The sequence below is a fragment of the Aristolochia californica genome, unplaced genomic scaffold (genome assembly GCF_029961685.1).
Source record: "Aristolochia californica isolate CCGP_79_NKW_82.1479 unplaced genomic scaffold, dmAriCali1.0.hap1 SCAF_10, whole genome shotgun sequence".
In the NCBI taxonomy this organism is placed as follows: Eukaryota; Viridiplantae; Streptophyta; class Magnoliopsida; order Piperales; family Aristolochiaceae; genus Aristolochia; species Aristolochia californica.
Window position 1 is genome coordinate 30,180,148 of NW_027181771.1, and position 22,080 is coordinate 30,202,227.

At 37.6% G+C, this 22,080-nt stretch overlaps 3 protein-coding genes across 3 annotated transcripts; 1 reads left to right on the forward strand and 2 right to left on the reverse strand.

Annotated features, from left to right (window-relative positions):
- The first annotated feature begins 247 nt into the window (after window positions 1-247).
- Window positions 248-1,914, forward strand: LOC137943070 (organic cation/carnitine transporter 1-like). The gene is made up of 2 exons (XM_068788764.1): window positions 248-635; window positions 740-1,914. The coding sequence occupies exons 1-2, from the start codon at window positions 248-250 to the stop codon at window positions 1,912-1,914; spliced, it is 1,563 nt and encodes a 520-aa protein (XP_068644865.1).
- Window positions 1,915-9,519: 7,605 nt separating this feature from the next.
- On the reverse strand, window positions 9,520-12,846 carry LOC137942701 (uncharacterized). The gene is made up of 2 exons (XM_068788437.1): window positions 12,596-12,846; window positions 9,520-9,946 (listed from the first exon to the last, which is right to left on the reverse strand). Exon 2 carries the CDS (start codon window positions 9,942-9,944, stop codon window positions 9,711-9,713), a length of 234 nt encoding a protein of 77 aa, XP_068644538.1. The 5' UTR covers window positions 9,945-9,946; window positions 12,596-12,846; the 3' UTR covers window positions 9,520-9,710.
- Window positions 12,847-16,183: 3,337 nt separating this feature from the next.
- On the reverse strand, window positions 16,184-20,118 carry LOC137942419 (O-fucosyltransferase 19-like). Its single transcript, XM_068788055.1, has 8 exons — window positions 19,487-20,118; window positions 18,499-18,571; window positions 18,333-18,403; window positions 18,145-18,233; window positions 17,920-18,052; window positions 17,602-17,834; window positions 16,974-17,450; window positions 16,184-16,880 (listed from the first exon to the last, which is right to left on the reverse strand). The coding sequence occupies exons 1-8, from the start codon at window positions 19,970-19,972 to the stop codon at window positions 16,640-16,642; spliced, it is 1,803 nt and encodes a 600-aa protein (XP_068644156.1). The 5' UTR covers window positions 19,973-20,118; the 3' UTR covers window positions 16,184-16,639.
- Window positions 20,119-22,080: the final 1,962 nt, after the last annotated feature.

Consider the following 22,080-nt stretch of genomic DNA (forward strand, 5'->3'; position numbering starts at 1 on the left):
TTTATTGGCTGTTGCTGTCTTACGCACGCAAGGCTCTTTATGTTCCTCTACAGCAGGGTACCGGTGACCCAAACTCGCAACGGAGGAGGCGGAGAAAGCACGGCAGCTGCCACCATTATTTCAGCGTGTGAAGCTCCTTCTAATTGCTCCTTGACAGTACCATGCCGTTAATGTGAAAAAGAAACGATACCCACACTACTTGGCTGTCCTATATTACAGACAAAGAGATGCCTTGATCTCGTACAAAATGGAAGCTGAGGCAGAAAGACTGGTTGGACACGGTAAGAGAGGAGAAAGAAGAGACGGTAAAGTCGAGTTATTTGTGGACGAAATCATAGAAGGGTACGTGGGTTCGTTTGGGTTCTCACAACTTTTACATGTAATCTTGGTTTCACTGGCGTGGATGTTCGATTCGCAAAACGCACTGGTTACAATCTTCAGCGACACGCAGCCTTCATGGAGATGTCTGGATTCATCTTGCTCTTCCGACAATCCCTTTTGTGAGCTCAAGCCCGAGAGCTGGGAATGGGTCGAAGGGAAGGAGAGCTCTATTGTAGCCGAGTGGAACCTTATATGTGACCATAAGTTCAGGGCTGGCATTCCTGCATCTCTTTTCTTCCTCGGTTCGCTCTTCGGTAAGTCTTCTGTTTCGGTCTCCGTATGTGAATTGGTTTTCATTCCGTGCAAACGATAGTTAATGATATTTCCTGCACTAAAAGGGAATCGACTAAGGTTGCAGGTTCTGCAGTTCATGGCAACCTGGCTGATCTGTATTTAGGAAGGAAGAAGACGGTTCTTTTGTCATGTCTTCTGACCTCCTTCACTGCTTTTTTGACATCTCTTGCACCCAACTTATGGGTCTACGCTCTGCTACGCTTCTTGAACGGATTTGCCCGTTCAGGCATCGGAATCTGCTGCCTTGTCCTAACTACAGAAGCCGTTGGACGGAAAAGGAGAGGACAGGTCGGCCAGTGTGGCTTTTTCTTCTTCACAGTTGGTTTCCTTTCCCTCCCTTTGATGGCATATCCAACCAGGCACTCCTGGAGAACTCTGTATAAACTCATCTCTCTTCTCCCGCTTGTCTATTCTCTTCTAGTCCTCCCCTTCATCTCAGAATCCCCGCGATGGCTTGCACTAAAAGGAAGACCGGAAGAAGCAATGAAAGTACTGAACAAATATGCAAAGCTAAACGGGAGGACGCTGCCTGTAAATTTAGCTGTCTCGAGCCCTTCTGAACATGAACAGAGTGAGGATTTGGTCGAAAGCTTGTGGTCGAAGAGTTGGGCTACTAAAAGGCTGATCAAGGTCATGGCTGCAGGGTTTGGAATTGGGTTCGTCTATTACGGTACTCAGCTCAATGTAGAGAACCTGCACTTCAATCTTTACGCCTCAGTGGTTCTGAATGCGTTAATGGAGGTTCCTGCAGTTGTCATCGGAACTGTGCTGCTGAGCTTCACAAATCGGAGGCTGCTCTTCTCCATGTCAGCGTTTATTGCTGGAATTTCAAGTGTTCTCTGCGTTGTCTTCGACTCTGGTAAGAAGTCGAAATCAATGGGAAACTGGGCCCAGTTGACATGGGAAGGGGTTGGATTCATGGCAGCTTCGACAGCATTCGACGTCCTATACATTTACAGCGTCGAGCTTTTCCCGACAAATTTGAGGAACATCGCAGTCTCGATGCTTCGACAGGCACTGATGCTGGGGGCAACCATCGCGCCGCAACTGGTGATTTTGGGGCGCTTGAGGCCTGCGCTTTCATTTCAGGTATTCGGGATCCTAGCGGTTTTCAGTGGGCTGGTCACATTTGGGCTGCCAGAAACCCGAAATGCTCCGCTGTACGATACCTTGGAGCAGCAGGAGAAAGACGAGAAACTCCATTCAGTTTCTGATCAAGAGATTCAACTGGGAAAATAATACAAGCATCTTGTCCTGCATAACATGCTGCCTTATAGCTTTTCTTCTCCAAAAGATCTCTACTTGTTAAAAACGAACAGATTGCCAATAGTGTTATCCAGAGCTTTTCTTATCATCCATAAAAAAAGATAATGTTCAAGTTAATGCATAAATGGATACAAAAGTAAAGAAAAGTCCAGTTGCAGGCTTAACTTTCAAGTTTTAAGATTTAAATTTATTTTTGAGAACTTTTAAAATAACCAATTTTTTAAAATTAATTACCAAAATACCCAATTTACAAACTTAATTAAAAAAATACTCAACTTTGACCGATCAAATCACCTTGTTGAACAATCAATTTGCCACATCATCACTGACCACCAGTGTGGTGCCATGTCAATGCCACATCAACACTATTCTTCTCCTTTTTCTTCTTTCTTTCTTTCTTTCTTCCTCCTCTTCCTACAATTCTTCTTGTGCCACGTAGGCTATCTCCATTGACGTGACCTATTGACCGTCCAACATGGCAAATCGATATTTTGACGATTAGGTTTAGAAGATGGGTATTAAGCTAATGATACTCAAATTGTCATAATAGATAGGATATAGTTGAACGTTGAGTACCAAATACCTAGTATTGAAAATAATTCTTTTTACTTCTTCCTCTGAAAATTTTCTTCTCCCTCTTGGCCTCCCTTTCCCTTCTCTCTCTCGCTACGAACATCCTCTCAGCCTCCCTCTCTCTCTCGCACTCGCTCCCCCTCTCGGCCTCCCACTCCCCTCTCCTTGTCGCTACTTTCTTTTCCCCTAAAAGACCTCTCAATTTCCTTCGATTTTCCCATTTTGATTTCCATTTTCTTCTATTTTCTACATTTCGGTGTTGATTTCTTTGGTTCTACTTTGATTTCCCCATTTGGCTTCGGTTTTTCCCAAATTTTAGAAGGTAAATCTATCTTCTATTATGGTATTCTTAAGGAAAAACAAATAATCAGATGTTCTTAATATCTTAATAAGTGCTTCCAACCGTCTGCTCTCAAATTGTAATTTTTTAAAGCGTCCTTTAATATGCTTGGACAAATTCATGAAGATTATATTATAAGTTTAAACCACTTAAAGTCCAAGGAAGAATTTGTTAGTCAACAAAAAAATTGTAGAAGAAAGCGCCATTTTCAAAAAAAAAAAAAAAACCTAAAACAAAACTTTATCATACAAAGCAATTATGAATTTAATTTGTTGTTTCAAAATTCAAATTAATGCTATATAATTCAGAAGTTATTTTTATGAAAATAAAATTAATTTAAATATTATAAAAATATTATTTATTCATTTTTAGATGATGCTTATTTGATAATTTTTATTATTCTATAATTTAGAAATTAATTACTTGAAAATTTTATAATTATTCATCATTCTTTTGTAAATAAAGTAATTAAAAATTTAATTTATAATTAAAAAATTAAAATTCTTGTTATTTAATTGCAAATTATACTATTAGTTTAATTAATTTAAATAATTGCTTATTTAATTTAATTTATTAATTTAATTAATTTAATTATATAACATAAATGTAATTAAATTTTAAATTATCTTTAAGAGTCAAATATATGTTATCAAATCAAAAAATATTTTATAACTAGAGTAACCATGTTTATATCAACTAATTAAAATATTTATAATTTACAATGACTTATAATAGCTTGAATGCCCATTTTTTAGTTATTTTATAATAAATATATTTTATTAAAAAATTCCATGGGACATTTATCATAATTACACTAATACAAAAAATCTATATTCTATTGTACTTTCTATAGGCCAAACTAAAAAAAAAAAAAGTACATTCTCCAGGAATCACCCTGAAATTCACTATCACTTTCTCTTTCTAGGAAAATACTTTCTCTTTCCTGAAAAGAGGTTTCTTAACTTCGATCAACCTCGTCTAAGACCAAACTAGGCATTTGCATGCCATGCAAAGTTAAGCCTAACCCTAATTGATGCCCTATCCAATTCCTCTTTCTACAACAATCTTGTCCGTGCCCTCTGCATGACAAAGCAAGCACCAGAGGTATGGTGTACTAAGTGTATAAACGTCTTGCTTAGCTCTTTCTAATTGCTCTTTGAGACGAACATGCCATCAGTGAGAAAAAGAAACAATACCTGCAACTAGTACAGAGTTGTCCTATAAATGAAACAAAGTGGAAGCTGAGACACAAAGATGGGTTGCGCACGGTAGAAGAGGAAGGGGAGGAGAGAGTTGGGAGTTACTTGTGGACGAAATCATCGAAGGGTAAGTGGGTTTGTTTGGTTTCACTGGTCGATGTTTCATTCACTTCAACAACGCCCAAACCAGCTTCATGGAGCTCTTCTTGCAGTCAAGCCAAGTCCTCCGACCCATTCCCAGCTCTCTGGCTTTAGATCACAAAAGACCGGTCGAGACATATCCATGAAGCAGGCTGGGCATCACTGAAGATGGTAACCAGTGTGTTCATCGAATCGAACATCCACACCAGTGAAACCAAGAACGCTTTCGTTTGTTAAGAGACCCAAACGAACAGACGTATCCTTTTACGATTTCGTCCACTGATAATACAATTTACTGCTCAAACGAACCCACTTATCCTTCTATGATTTCGTCCGCAGATAATCCTATTTACTATCTCCTCTTTCGGCCAGTGTGACTGTTCTTATTCACCGTCGGTTTCTCTCCCTCCCTTTAATGGCTTATCCAACCGGGAACTCTGGGGTTGCATGAATAAGAAGATCAACAAATAAGCTAAGGTATCTGAAGTCTGCTGCTGAGCTTCATAAATCGGAGGCCACTCTTCTCCATGTCTGCTTATATTTGTGGAATTTCAAGTGTTCTCTGCGTTATCTTCGACTCTGGTAAAAATTGTCGAAATCAAAGGGAAACTGGGCAGAGTTGACATGGCAGCGGTTGGGTTCATGGCAGCTTCGACAGCATTCGATCGTCTTGTACATTTAACTGCGTGCAACTTTTCAGAGGGTTACTGGAGAAGATAATACTTCTGTTATTTCCCCAGTTCAATCTCTCGATTCAGTTTACGTGATGCTCTGATCACTTGATGGGCAAGAAATAACTGTTTGTGTAAATATAATCTATTAGAAATATGTGTGATCTTGTCCAGTATAACAAGTTGCCATGTAGGTGTACCCCTCTAGAATGAAGATTGGGGATATCCATGAAAATAGAATTTCTAAACATGTCATGAATTTCAGAAAATTGAAAGCGAAAACCCAAGAATACATACTTCCAACCATGGAAATCAGATTCCGAGAATTTTCAGTCTAGTCTATCCAAAGTGCAATCGAAGTAGACACATGCTTCTTTGCTTGACCAAATCATTTTTTTTTCACGTACAACTTCTCAAAATGATTTTTTTTCCATCAAAAGAGTTGAAGTTAACTGATGGGTAGTTACAACTGTCCTACTATCCCTACATCTAAGAGAAAAACTGCCTCCTAATAATGAGTCAAATACAAAACGTGTCTAACATTATCCCACTTGACTAATTGAATACTTAATGTGTGCCACTCAATATTAATACATTTGTAAAAAAATTCTCATAGATGTAATATCCTTATACCTAAACAAAGAATTTAAATAGCATAAATAGTGACAGTAAGTCCTTTAAACCAAGTATTACCTTTCACAAATCTCAATGCAACTTTCTTCTTTGAATGCAAACCATATGTGACACATATTTATTAATGAACTTCCAAATGTTCATTAAGGGTCACAAAAATTTAAACATAGTTACCATTCTCTATACTTAATGTATGCAACTAAATAAGAGAAGATAAATATGAAATTAATGGATTTTTTAATTGAAAAAATGCGTATCTCAATCACATAAAAAATACATAGTATAGTTGAGTCCCATATGTTCAACATGTCCCTTATAAGCAATAGGTGGTAGACCTTTTGTCAACGAATCAACAATCATCAATTCAGTGCTTATGTGCTCCATAACCACTTTGTTTGTTTTGACATGTTCTCGAATAACTAAATACTTAATGTCAATGTGTTTACTATGATTTTCACTCTTATTGTTCTTGGCTAAAACCACTGCAGCAGAATTATCGCAATAAATCCTCAATCGTTTGGAAATTGTGTCAATAATTTCAAACCCATAAATAAAACTTCTCAACTATATAACATGTGATATCGCTTCAAAATATGCTACAAACTTCGCTTCTATAGTAGAAGTAGCAATCAAATATTGTTTTTCACTTCTCCAAGAAATGGTCCATCTAGCTAATAAGAAGATATATTGACTTTTTTGAGTCAAGGCAGCCAGCAAAATCAAAGTTTGAATACCCAATCACTTCTAGATGATAATTCTTAATCCCTTAAAGGTATCACATGACTTTCTTTGTAGCTCTCCAATGTTTTAAACCTGGGTTGCTTTGATATCTGCCCAACATTTCAACTACAATGTTAGATATTGTGCTAACCTGAGTATACATTAAACTCTCAACTGCATAAGCATAAAGAATATTTTTCATTTTTTCCCTCTCCTAATCATTTTTAGGACCTTATTCCAAATTGAACTTGTCACATTTGACAATAGGTGCAACATCAAATGAATAATTCTTCATATGAAATCTCTCTAAAATTTTATTGATATCCCTCGGGATCTCTCTCTCAATTTTTATGCCTATGACATAGAAACTTCACCCATATCTTTCATATCAAATTGCATAGAAAGAAATCTTTTAACCTCATGAACTAAACCTAAATCAACTGAAGCAAGTAGAATATCATCGACATATAGGACTAAGAAAATTATTTTACTCCTATTGATGTTATGGTATATACATTGATCCATAATATTCTCCGTAAAACCAAATGAAGAAATAACATCATAAATTTTTTAATACTATTGACGGGAGGCTTGTTTTAGCCCATATATAAATTTCTTAAGACTACAAACCAAGTAATCATTCCCCTCTAAAATGAAACTTTCAGGTTGTTTCATGTAAACCTCTTCCTCTAGGTCTCCACTGAAGAAAACCGTTTTCATGGCCATTTGATGTAACTCCATATCAAAATGAGCTACCAATGTCATGATTATCTAAAATAAATCTTTCTTTGAAACATGAGAGAATGTATTGTGATAATCAATTCCTTATTATTGAGTGGATCATTTAGCTACAAGTCTTGCCTTATATATTTCAATATTGCCTAAAGGGTTTCTTTTGGTTTTAAAAACCCACTTACAACCAATGGTCTTTCCCCCTTTAGGCAATTCAACTTGATCCCGGACTTAGTTATTTTCCATTAAATCAAACTCTTCCTTCATGGCATCATTCCATAATATTGATTTATTTCCCCTCACAGCCTGTGAAAACGTAATAGGATCATCTTCAATACTAATATCCATGTCAAATTCTTAAAGGTACACAACATGAAGAAATTGTAAGTTTCCTAACTCTAGAAGATCTTCTTAATGTTACTTCAACATTTTTCAGGTTGAGAATGCTAAGTAACTTAATCTATAGGAATATTCTCATGATTATGTGGTTCTTCAATTATTAATTGTTTTTCAGTAATTGAATCCTAATGATTATTTTGACACACAACAAATCTATGTGAAGATCTAGGAGCAGGTTGATAACTACTATGCTCCTAAAAAACTAAGTTTCAAGGTTGGTTACTCCCACTAATCTCATCATTCTCAAGGAACCTTGCATTTTTAGATTTCACAATTCTCGTTGCACGATGTGAACAATGAAATTTATATCCCTTAGACTGTTCTAGATCTAACTTTGTCTTATGTGGATTGCAGATTCTAACTTCAATTGATCAACCCCAAACATGTACATGCCTTAAAACTAGGTTTCCAACCCTTCTATAACTCAAACAACGCTTTGTGAATTGCCTTGGTTGGAACCCTACTTAGTACATATGTTACAGTTTTTTGAGTTTCACTCCACAAAGACAATGGGAAATTAGAATTACTAAGTAACACCTTCAGTGTTGCCTTCTCTGTTGAGTTCCAATAGCGTTGAAATTTGTCTCTCCAAAACCAGACAACACCGAGAAGTTGGCGACAATGTTGCGGTTGTCACACTTCGGGCCTTTCTCACAGCTCTGTGTGCGGTGATCGTCAAGAGTTTGACGGTGGTGCACACAAGGCCTATTACGATACCTTCTCTCGCTGCTCTGTGAAGTCGACGGGTTATGGGTTCGTCAATACCAAACGCGCACAACACTTGGCGCCTCTCTTGGTGCCAACTCCTAGTGTGCATATCGTCTCCGATGCACTGCCTAGTTCGCAACCAACTTTGTCTCATCAATGCAGTCATCCTGATTGGCCAGGGACGTGGACGTAATTCCAATCATTCATCAAGAGGATCCACTCCGCAGTCGAAGACTTATTGGAACATACAGTCCAACAGAACCAGTGTCGAGGACCCTACATATTTATTCTCTTCCATTGCGAGTACAAAGAGAATATAGATGACGAGAGGAGACATGCCTCTCTCAGTAGCTCCACCTCTCCACAAAAGGCAAAAAATAGAAATACGAAATACTGGAAATTTTAATGGAATGGAAAGCCAGACTAGAGATTCTACTTTGATACCAAATAAAAGAAAATTTTCTAAATATATCATGAATTTCATAAAACTGAAAACGGAAGCCTAAGAATTCATACCTCAGCCATGACAGTCAGATTCCAAGAATTTTCAGAAAGCTTATCTACTCTATCCAAAGTGTAATAGATAGAGGCACATGATTCTTTGCTAGACCAGATTTTTTTTTTTCACATACTTCTTAAAATGACTCTTTCCTATCAAGAGGAGAAGGAGAAGTTAACTGATGGACAGTTACAGCTGTCACATTGTCCCTGCATCTAATGGAAAAACTACCTCCTAATAATGGATCAACTACAGAACTGCCTAACAATCAAATGACACAGCCAACATATATTCTATTTTAATTATCAAATTAATGAGCATTTAAAATTGCAAATAACTACTCACATGATATGCGGTAAGATTGATTTTTTTTAGTTTTAATCAAATTCCTAGTTAGGTTCTAGAGATGAGATTTCATGCGATTCTATACTTTGGCGTCCAATTTTTCTTTGTCTGAGTTGAGGACGAGATCCAAAACGCCATTTCTTTGTAGTAAGCAGTCGTCTGCAGCAAGAATTCCAGGCTTCCAGCAAAGCTCCATGAACAGAACCTGAAAGATCAGGTCTAACTGGTTACGGCCTCCCCTACAAAGAAAAATTGCCAAAACGAGTTCGAAGCTTCTCTTGTATTATGTCTGTCGGCATTCCAACCAAGTCAAAAGAGTAGAAACCAAGCGCGATTGGGTCCGTCTTCCAGCGACAAACCTCAAGAAAGGATATTGAGTAATCGTTATGTGAGCAGAACCATGGTGGTAGCTTGTTTCGGCTTCTCGAAGACTTTATCAGGAAAAATCTAACCGTGTTTTAAAGGGCAGTTGCGATGCAGGCGTGAAGAGAAGAAATTTAACAGAAAAAATAAAAGAGATTTTAATGCGCGCTAGACCTTTTCGCAGCTTAGAGTTTCTATCTTGACATGACTCTGCCGGGAAGCTCGAAACATTTGTAAATAGAGTAAATTTGAAGCAATCTCATTCAGAAGCAAATGTTTCCAATTGATTTCAAATTCACTTGGAAAAAACCTTCAAGACAACAACAGTGCGGATTCATGCGAAGTAGAACTTGATGTACATTACCTGTTGTGCATTCTACAAACATCGTGTAGAACCTTGACGCTCATCTCATTCACCAAAGATGCTAAATGATTTCCAAGCCATCTCAACCAGATACCAGCTTCACAACTATCGTAACAATATTAAGAACTATCAAGGGCACTCTCAAGTATTGGATGGCATAGATGAGTCCTATCACTTGTCCCTTGAGAGTTTTGGAACCACCCCCGGAGAATTCGGAAAAGCTCCATCCTCTTGGAGCAAGGAAACGGTCTTCATTTAGAACAGCAAATGCATTTGCAAGCAGCAGAAAACCTTCAAGCAATGTCCACAGGCCCATTCCTGCACAACCAGCAGTAATTTCAGTCCAACTACTGGAGCAGTAAAACAACCTACCACAAAGGGCAGTACTCAAGGAAAAGTCATGAAATGGTGGATAGATGCTTTCAAAACAACTTGGATAGATGCTTTCAAAACAACTTTATAATAAGCATGAATTCTGAGAACAAAACTGTTGCAGTGAGACATTTTAGAACTAATACAGTGGAATGGTCTTCAAAGGGATTGTGATACATTTTTAACTGCAAGATGGAACACACATAGCGAACCAGTCAAAATGCCCCCACTTCAGTTTCTGCCTAGAAAGGATCCTAAAGTCACACAATCCTCAAGCCTACAATAGCCTAAAATACAAATTATATCTAGCATTCACAGGCATAGCATAAACGTTACAATAAGGCTTCCCTTTTAAGAAAAGAACATTTCAGCTGATGCTTCACTTGGATGGCAAACCTGAGCACGTTAATTGTAGTGGACAATCCTTATAGACAGATAACAAATGAAGTCCATTATATTGAAAAGTTAAAAAGTCTCTCATAGCTTTTTATTTAACATAGTTTATTTGCTCTCCCAAACCAGTCTCTACTTGTTGCTGATCTCAGTGCATGCCTGCAGTATCAGTATACCCCCTGGATGGTGAAGAAAACCCCTCTACCTGTATAGATCCAGAAAAAAAGGATATGATTTCTCACCCACTAAACATCTCCAGATTCACTACCTGTCTGTGCTTTATTTGAGGTATGACTGCCATGCGCTTGAGCACTTATATAAGCATGTCTCATGGTACCTTTGTAAAACAAAAGATTGAACAGGGAATATGCCGAAGCTTCAACACAGAAGCTCAATGCAAAATGATATTTGAAGAAAGTGCATGCCATTATGCACTTAAAATGTTGCGACAAGCAGCATCAATTAATATCCCAGGACTGGAGTCCAATTATAACATATCCTACAATCATCAACCACATGCCATAGTTATCTGCAAGGACGGATCCAGACTCACAATTCTCCCCTGCCACTCCAGTTCAGCAACATAAGCTAGGTACCAAAGGCATTTCCTGCCAAACTTTACATACTAATTGCAATGATATTTCATGCCACAATTTATGATTTGTCACTCGCATGCCAGAGGTACCATTTCAGCAACCAAAGAGTGTGATGCTGGTTACTTTCTTCAAATTTAATAATGCTGATGCTTATCATGGGAATTTGCAATTTTAACCTTTTTCTTTCTGAATAGTCATAAAATAAAAGCGTCTTAGAATCACATCAAGTTTCAGTTAAGAGATCTCATGATTCATATTGGAGCTGACTTAAAAAAAAATGAAAAAGAAGGTTACTCTCTAATTCATTGGTTAGATATAGCAATAATTTTATTGTCTGCTCAAGATGTATTTCCTAATCTCAATCAGTCAAAGGTGAATTTTAAATAATTCGCCATACAATTAAGTCTTTTCTACAGTATAACTCAAAGGAAGAAAAGAACATGAAAGCAGTAATTACATTCGAAGCCCTACATACAAAGACATCCACTAAAAAATAATAAAATCAAATAAAAAGATGTCGGTGTTCCTCAACCACAATTATACTCTGACAAGGTCAACCGCAATGTCCTTCTATAAGACTATAATCCATGACCAAATTAGCCAATAAACACAAAACACAGCAACAGCATGTTTAGTCATTCGGCACTTTCAATTCAATGCTTTGCCTTCACACAACAGATCTCATGAGAAGAGTTCTATACCAAATGGTTTCTTTAATAGCAGCAAAAAAGAACACAAAAATGCAAAACTAACTTCACTCTTGAGAAAGTTGAGACACACAATAGGCACATTCAATCAAGAAAAGCGTCAAATGAATTGAGGAAGCTATTTTTTATATAGAATTTAATCTTCCAACTTATTGTCCACCCTAGATAGTAAAGAACCATCAAATCTGATCTTCTAGACCACATGAAATCAAGGGCCATAAGTAAGCGAACAATAAAAAAAGGAAGACCAACAGAGGAAATTAGAATTGTAGGGAAAAAAAATAGAATATTGAACCGAAGCGGCCAGAAATTTAAGGTCCTGGTGACTGCGACTAGAATCAAAGTAAGAAAAAAAAAAAAAAACCAACGTGAGAGAAAACCAGTTTGATATAAACCAGAGAAGCAAAGATAAATAACCTCTTAGACTATTATATGAAGCTTCTCAATCAACAGAAGAGTCTACTTTATAAGAACTTAGGAGAAGGAAAACCAAAAGAACTTTTCGAAGATGTGCAATCACATCAATGCATTCCAACTTTCCGAACTCATCGTTGTATTCTAACATGCCAACCCACAAAAAGAAACACTGAAACCCTTAATATTGCTCAAGAGGTAAACAAATCACTCATTTTGCTGCGTATCTATCCAAACAAAGACAAATTCATATATGGTGCCACAAAAACTGAAGAGAATCCAGTTCAGTCCTGCAACGTCTTCAAACGTAGTTAAGGCTTTCCGAAAATTCTCCATGGGTTCAGGAAACTAAGTAATCTACACAATCATGCCGAGAAGCCCCCAAATTGCATACAAACAAATAGAAAGTTATGCTTCTTGGATTGGGAAATAAAGAAAAAAGCCGAGAGATTCACATTAAATCGTAACAATCCACAAGTGAATACCTGTAACGGAATAAAAGGTTACACAAGATTTGAACAAGCGAGCTGACTACTATTGTCCCCGAATTGGATGACAGAGGCAGGGAAGCCCTCGGTTAAAGGACTTTTTTCTATGACCAGAGAGGTTGGAGTATCTGGAGATGGTAAGAGCTGGAGAAGCAGCAGATACGATTCTTCGGCCCCAAGCCCCTAATCCGACGCTCACGAATTCCGACTTCAGAAGCAGCTGGGGGTTCTCTGGGCGCATGATTCCGTCAGCTTAATCTGTTCCGTAAGTGCCTCCACCCCTTAAGGCTGAAGCGCTGTTACTAATTAAAATTAATTTGGGTTTTTTGTGACCTTTCTCTCCCTCCATCTTTTGATAGGCTAATCTGATAGGAGAAATGAATTATTAAAATTATATATCATCTTTTGATAAAAAAACATTTTGTCAATTTAAAATGAGATGATTTGTAAATGAGGAATTGATCAAGTATAAATAGGTTAGGGTTTGGGATCAACCCAACTTTGATTAGGCTAACCCAAACAAGATCTTTAATTAAGAGAATGATAGCTTGATTAAAAAAAAAGAAAATTACCATATAATTCATTATCCTAATGAAATAATCACTAATAAAATAAAATTATTTACATATTAAAAAATAATCACTAATAAGAAAAAAAATACATAAAAGCACCATAATAGCAGGTAATATGCATAAAATGATATATGATCTTGTGACAATCTTTCTAGGTAGAAAAAAGATACATTTCAAGAAAATAACTTCATACGATGAACTAAATGTCACTTTTCTCGATGAATTTTTTTTTGCCAAAAGTCCCAAAATAATGGCAAAAAAAATTGAATTTTTGTTGAGAAAAACTTTCCCAAAAAAGGCAGAATAAGGAATTTGTAGTGAAAATATTTTTTCACTGTTATAGATTATCTTGCCATCGAAAAATTAACTATAAGCAAAAAATAAATATTTCACTGATAAATGTTGACTATTAGATGTAAAGAATTGATAAAAAAATTAAATAATTTATTTTTAAAAATAAATATCTTATCATTTGGTAGAAAATTTAAATTCCAACAATAAATATACACTATTGGAGGCAAAAGCAAAATTTCGGGTAAACAAGATCTACTTTGTTCTGTATATATTTATTGGTCATTATTTCCTATGTACATCGTACATTCAGTTATATAAAAAATGAATTCATTTTTTACCCAATTTAATTTTTATTATTTTATTAAATATTTAAAATAAGTTTACAAGAAAAAAAATCTAAAACTAAAATCTATTGTTTTAAATGAAAAAACCACTATTTTTGGGTATTTTTTGTTCAAAAAATATTTTAAACAAAATATTTTTGGGTGAAAAATCATTGAGAAGTAACCTGTCAAAAAAATAAAAAAATAAAAATATCTTTGTCAAAAAATTGTTGAGAAATAATTTTTCAAAAAAAATATTTCTTAGTGTAAATTACCAAGAAAATATATATTTTTAAAATAAAAGCATATATATAAAAAAAATCACAAAGAGATAATTTTCATAAAAAGTTTTTATTGGCAAAAAAATTTGTTGAGAAATTGTTGGTTTCTAAGTTGTGAAATTCATTTTTTTTGAGTAATTATATATTTTTAATGGGTTATTTTTGGCAAAAATTACAACAAATTTCACTGTGAAAAGTTTTAGCAACGAAAATTTTGCCTATATTGGTGAATTTTCATCAAAATAGTTATTTTTGTAGTATATTTTTTAAAATATAAAACTCCTAATTTATTTATTTTCTAGAAAAGGTTTATAGTGATGAGGTTAAAAAGTTGAATAATAATCAGAATGACTAAGTATTAAAATTAATTTAAGTAATATGAAAATTAGACAGGATCGTTATTCCTAAACTTGGGTTGAACCTGTATAAAATCGTGACAATAACATGAATTTGAGATTGCCTTAGCCTTTTAGTGAAATTTAGATTGACTTATCAAGCTTAATTTTTCAAAGTCCAAAAGTTAGACCATGAGTGACACTCACAAAAAATGGAAAGGCATTTGACCTTGTGGTTCCCTTTTCACATCTCTATTAACTCTATTTACTTCACCTAGGGAAAGTTGATCACTATGTTCCTTCACAAAATGATGGAATCTTAAATTTCAATTAAGTCACATTTCATTCCATGTCTCCATTTCATTCTCTCTTCCTTCAACCTCTTCTCTTTGTTTTTTGTCATTAATTTTTATTTTTATAAATAAATTATTTATAAATATTTTCTTATTAATATAATATTCCTTTTTATTTTTCTTTCTTATTCATGCCTATTGGGATGACGGGTATACTTTTAATTGATGTATTCTTGATAATTATAAATAAAACTTAAAAAGAAAGGATTAGGTATCACAACACAACCCTAATCGTTCTCTCTCTCGTCCTGTGCGTGCTCCCTTTTGTCTCTTGTAGCCTTCACCCTTCTTCATCATTGGTGGCCTTAAAGGTTTAGATACGAAGGAGTCCTGAAACAATATTTATGAAAAAAGAGTCAATCATACAAGATATGTGAATCAAACAGAATGAAGCAACAATCCAAACCAGGGAGATGGGGGAAACCGAGGGAGAGGAGAAGAAGAGGGAGGGAAGGAAGAGAGCAATGAGAGGAGGAGAGACCGTCATCCCGTCCGCTATTGTAGCCGCGTCATTCCTTGTCCTCGACCGAAACAAGAGGACCTAAATTTATCTATAAATATAGTAATATATTATATTAATTATTAATTTTTATTTATTTCCTTAGAAGAGACAATAAAAGGTCCATTTAACTTTCCTAAAAAAAATTCAAAATATTTATTGTAATTTTCTAGTAAGTCACTAATAGTAATAAGATTTTATTTAAAAGGTTTTATTTTTAAATATGTATCCTAGGAAAAATATTTATAATTTTTCCTAGAATATAAATTTTCAACCAGGTGCATTAAGGAAGTCATAGAAAATTTATGGCCAGATTAAAAAATTATAAAATAAGTTAGACAATATTTGGAGTAAAAAAGATTAATATTAGTGTGTTCTAATCCATTATTGAGATTCAATCCCGAACCTCCCTTATCATTTTTTTTATAAAATGTACGCATAATTTTATATATAATTTATTTGACATATATTTTATATAGAGTATTAAATGTAGGTTAAGCTCGAACTCGGTTAAAATTATTAGGCTCGAGCTCAGCTCGAACTCAGTTAAAATTATTACGTTCAAACTCGATAACAATTTTAGGCTTGAAGTTGGGCAGAGTTCAACCTTGAACTCGAATTCAAAATATTCAAATCAAGCTCAATTCGAACATAGACAGATTGGGATTTGGCTGGCTCGATGCCACCCCTCCACTCAGAAAACATCAGACTTGCGGCCGAGCGGATTCATGGGCAAGGTTGGGGTTGACGACTTTGGGAATGATTTGGTTTCAATACTAAATAAAGAGCGTAAGGGTGGGCACGGGACACCTTTACAACGTTCACTATTAATGCAAAAAACCAGAAAGAAGGGTAAGATTAGATAAAAGGAGTAACAGAAGGCTTCAGCGAGGAGACAAGAATGGAGGGGGAAATCGCTAACCACGGATTAGCAAGATTTACATTATTTAAAATCAGTCAGATAAGCTCAATTTTGAGCTACATTACACCATCGAGTGCAACTCCAAGAATAAATAATGGGAGTTGGATCAAAATTTAGAAAAAGAAAAAGAAAAACCACAGCAAAGTACGCAGAGATCTTCTTCCTCCACCCACTCCAACTGGCGATCTTGGATTCTCTGTCCAAACATTGCTTTGGAATCCTTTACCTTTCTTTACAATCTCCGTGTAATCCGACTTGTTAGAGCAAAATTGCTCGCGTAGGAGCAGACCCTCGTCTTCAATTTAGAGCTGCTTCACTCAGAACCTGACTCCCATTGCCAATTTCTGCCAAACCGGCGGAAAAGTAAAGATTTTGCCTAAATTAACCCATGGGGTGTTCCTGTGCAAGGTTTTTTTAACGTGTCAGTTTGCGAGAAGCGAATGCCGGGGGACTTAAATCTCTTCATCGCTGATCCGATCTCTTCAGTTTGCCTAGTTTCGATCCACCGTAGGCCGTTGTTTTGCAGACGCAACCTGGGTAAGGATTCGCGTAGAAATTCTCCTCCTGTTTCGGGCTCTCCCCTCGTTGTCTTGGGTATGGTGCTCCCAGCCTATTAGCCTGTAATCTTTTCGTCTGTGATGAAAACTTGTCCCAGCTAATTTCCCCAGAATCCAATCCGTCGACAAGTTTCACAAAGTTTTGCCTGTAAAAACAGAGACACAACAAGCTCATACCGGAGACCTGAAGAATCCATGAAATCCAAATGATAGTTTCTACAGAGGCGACACTGCCATACCTATCAGGGTTGATAGTCTTTCGGAAACCTTCAAACCTCCTGTGACCCTGCACGGCTTTAGCCATGTTGCCGTCATATGTATACACAAACACATCGCTCTCCATGGCCACTATATAGTCCAAGGCCGCGAGTCGATTCTGATACATTTTGAAAGGCTCCAACTCCTCTGTGGTTCCCAGAGTAGAGTGTGTGTAGACGTTGGGGTACTCGGCCTGTAGAGCGGCCATGGTGTTTTCTCCGTAAATTTCCCCAGCAACGATGTAGATCTTTGTAGATGAAGGATAGCCCAAAGCTTTGAGGAAAAGCGCAGATTCTCGGGTAGTGAGTGGGCATCCACCCTGAATTCGTCTCTCCGCGCTGTCGATCTCTTTCTCTTTCCAGTGTTTTATTCTGTATCTCATGACTCGGAGCTCCTCCGCCTCCTCCGCCGTGAGGTTGTGGCTGCAACCCGTAAATGCCAGCATGTCCTTCTCATATCTGAAATGGTGATTTTTCTCATCGATTAGTGTTAAAGCGGCGGGGAGGTCCCCTCGTCGAGAAGCTGAATTTCATCTATTTTATCAATTTTTGAACAGAAAAAGAAAGAAGAAAGCGCATCAGGTAGCGAGAACCGATAGAGAAGACATACCTTAAATGGAGGGCGATGAAGGGGTTGCCATCATTTCTAAGCCTATCAACGAGTATCTTTCCCTGAGCTTCAATCTCCTCCGAGTATCGGAGTGCCTCATAGTTTGCCCTGCATCGAAGACGTTGGATCGAATTGGCAAGGCCGTTGTTAGCTAGACGAGAATCAGTGTGCGTAAACCGCAACACCTTGTGCCGCTTGATCAAGTTAGCCATCTCTCGTCTGTAGTAGCTTCCCTGAGAAGATGGAGGTCCCTCTTTTTAGAAACCAGAAGTCTGATCAAAATTCTGGGTAGGTAAAAGATTTGTACAGGTCTCGCACCTTGGACCAGGAAATGGGTGCCTTCACAAGCGGCTTCATTTTAGAATATGCCTCCGGGAGAGCCTCTACTATCTCAACATCGTCTCTTAAGACATCGATGAACCGCTTCCAGTTAAAAATGTCCTTAAAATCACTGCAGTTTCAGTTCAAATTCGGATCAAACTATTACCCACACAAACACTAAAAAGACCGACCATCGGCGTGTTGCGAAGAAAAGGTTCGTACCTCGGATCAGTCCAGAAGGAATCGTGATCGAGGAAAGGAAGTACCAGAGTTGCATTCATGATCTTCGCTACTGCGACCATGTCGCATATCTGAAAAATTGGATCCAAATCAACGTCAGTTCCCAATTGTTCATTATATTGCGGGGACATAAGGAAATGGAAAGGCGTTTGAGAGTTATTAATCGATACCCCTGTTCTCATCTGATTTAATCCGCCATTGGCATGCACGAGAAGGTACCCATTTGTACCAGATCCACTCCCTGAAGAAAAGAAAGAGAAATAACCATGTCAGTCCTGTTGATTGTTCGATTCCAGTCTCACTCGGCAAAAATGGGAACAAAAACGGTAGCCGTACTTATATGATCGTGTGGTCGAGCGATGCATTGCTGGAAGTTGTCACTGTTCGGTTTCATCCATATCTCCGGTGTCTGTTAAGGAACGACGAAGAGTAAGGAATTTCTTCCATGTCACAAATTCTAGCCTGACGAAAATTTAAATTCGATCACATGAGAATGCGTGAGTAGGGTCAAATGATCATTCGTATACGAACCACAACTTCAATAAAAGCACTGTACTTCAAGTTGGGGCTCTCCTCAACCACCAACCAATGCAAACGGACAGATTTTAAAGACAATACGACGTTTTTCGATGAGAAACAGTGAAGAATGAAAAAGAAAATCTGCAAATCGATCAACAAAAAAGCACAGAAAATACATAGAAAGACTCGCATATCTTGCCACAGATGGGATCAAAACTAAAACGAACAGAAACCGAGAGGAGCCTTAAAGAAAAATTCGATTGCCAGGCTCAGGTGATGAAATCAAGAGAACTTCTAGGAGGAGGTGCAAATTCATCAAATCGATTAGGAATCATTTTCAAAGACGGCCAGACAAAGAGAGGGTTGTCGAGACAAAGATTCACCTCAATATTGTCACTCAAACATCAACCTCATCTTGGAGAAAATTTTCCGGGAAAAAACAAGTTATCAGCTCGGAGATACCAAGAACCATCACCCACAAAGAAAATCTGCGGAAGGCTCCGACCCATAAATCATTTGTGCGGCCAGTTTAGACTCTCCAACAAGAAAACTGGTTTCGGAAAGAAAACGTAAAACAGAAGAAAATAACTAGGAAGAAATCCGAACAACAACAATTCGGATTCATATGCCGAATAAACCGACATTCGTGAACAAGAATTGATAGGAAAACGGCATAGATGAAGAAACCAATGTCAAGTACCGAAGAAGAAAAAGGAAAAAGAGAGGCCCACGATTTCACAAACCGAACAGAAGAAGTAACAGACGGATGAAACGAAAGAAATAGAAAGAAAGGAGTTGCTCTCACCGGAGACTTGACAATACTCTGCTTCACCATCCCCTCGTTCTCTGCAACCGCATTGTTTATAAAACCCGATTCCTTCTTCACAATCCGTTGAAGGATTAAAACTCCCTTCTCCTGGACATGCTTCCTTTTAACATCCACATTGCTATGGGTCAAAGACAACCTCAAAAACAACATAACGATCGCTAGCGTGAACACGCATGAAAAAACCCGTCTCCAGAGGTTCCTCCCAGATCTCATTGATTGCACAAACGCCCACAAACTCAAAACCGTAGTGTCCGCCCAAATAAGCACCCGCTGCGGCAAACAAAACAGCCTCCGTCGGAGCCCAAAATAACGATTCAAATGGCTGTGGCCTTCTTCTTTATCGGAAAGATCCGCTTTTTCAGAATCTAGAAGATCAGTAACCCGGCGCCGAGCCATAGGACCGTACACTCTGGGGCTACTGCTGCTCGATCCCGTAATGCAATTGGAACCGCCAGAGGTCATCTCGCCGGAAAACCTCTCTTGCACAGAGAGAGGTCGAATGAAAGAGAGAACAGAGGGTGCGGCCACGAAGCCCGCGCAGAAAGAACCGCCGATTCGGGGTTTTTTTTTTCTTTTTCTTTTTTTTTTAAATCGTGTTTTCCTGCGAATTCGTTAGAGTCCCATAAATGGGAGAATTACCCATGTCGTGGCTGCTGTTTATAAGCGGAGTTGGAGGCCAGATTTGCTGTTTTTGAAAATCTAGCGCTTATTCGTATGGCTATCAATGGAGTATAGGAACTCGGCTTTTCAAGATTTCCTCCGACCTCAGAATTTGGGAAGTTGCTTCTTCTGAAATGGTTTACAATTCCCTTTTGGGACTTCTTCCTAAATTAACTTCGTTTCTCAAATCAGATTTTTTTATTTCTTCCTCAATCTGGGCAAAGAATCCAACCAATCTAAGTGAATCATACCAACCAATCCATGGGTTTCTATTTCTCAATCTAAGTGATTTATAAGATGTATTACAAGTAGCATAAAATTACGTCAGGTTTACCGTTTAAAATGTATTATCTTTACATTATCTTGTTTCATTTGGGGAATTAAAAGAACGCGGCGTTGTGTGCTTCCATTCCGTGAGCTGTTTTTATTTCAGGTACATGTCCTTGGAATTCAGCTTTCCGAGAAATGGTTTAAAGTTCAGTCCGACATTAAAGTTGGACCCGTCTCTTTAATGGTTCCACTGTACAAGACTACCAGACGCTTGGTAGGTAGGATACGACTGGAAGATTCGTTTCTCTCCCGGAAATCTTCATAATTTGACGAGGAAGTCTTATAAGCCGGAGAGGAAGGTGCCAATTTTCTGCAGGAAGCTTCTTCTCTTTTTATTTTCCAAACATACCAGAACTTCTGCTGATCGAAGGCATGCGTCAGGGATCTAAGATGGGACGATGATGACTGGGTGGATCTCCACCTACTGTTCTTCGTAGTGCCGGACGAGATGAGTTCCATTTCAGTCTCTTTCCATTGGAATGTGCCCGAGTGGTGGGAAATGGACATGTAATGGAGCGACGTGGGGGAGAAAGCCGTGTGAGAGGGGGCAGTGGTGGGCTGCGACTATTAGTAGCATTATTTTATCACCGTCACGCGCCGTAGCCGGAGGGAGACGTCGGGTCTTCGATCACTCGTCGTCCCGTCCAGCGGAAAATCAGAGTCGGAAAGCAAAGGTTGAGTCAACGAGTCGGAGAATGAGACACTCGAATCGAGTCGGCTTGCGCAGCCCCTTGATTGAGTGGTTCCTTACGCGGCAAAAGGAAACGCACACCTGCCCCTGTCAAAGAAACTGCAAAGTGCTTGCAAAAGAACACACGATTCGTCGACAATTACGAGCTCTGTTTTAAAAAATGTAAGTGGGGTCCAATTGTCTGTGGTAGGTTGAAGATCTTTGTGGGGCTTTGGGACGGTGGATCTACCCTTACACGTATTAACTTTGATTAGTGGTTGGGAGGATCCTGGTTTTTCGGTTCTGTTATTATTGCACGTAGTGGAAATTGCTTCTGGACGTACACGTGTCTTACGTCCTATCATGCGGCGGTGGACTTTGAATTCACACCCCCCCCCCCCCCCCCTATGATCAATTATTAGATTACAAATTCTACGTTTCATTCTACTCATTATTTTAGGTAATTCTCAAAAAAAGTATTTTAATATTTTACATTTTTTAAATATTTAACTAAAAAAATATGGAGGAACGTGAACAGGTTGAACGATCACAGGTTCGGATCGTATCCACAACTGAAATTTGCATCATCTGAAACTCGTCCGGAGTAACTTTATTTTTAAAAATATCAAACTCTAACCGGTCCAATGTGACATGTCAGCATTGAACTGCCACATGTTGACACAACTATAGCCATGTTGCAACCCAGAAGGGAACATATGCCAAATCATTGAATTCCCTTGTCGGCATCCATGTAGGATGGATGCCACATCAACCTTGTTTTTTTCTCTTTTTTCTTTACATGATTGATTTATGTTCTTTTATAATTTTAAAAATATTTTTTAAAATTTTATTTTAGGTTTTAAAAATCTTATTTGTTGGTACATATTTTATTGTCTTCGATTTATTATAA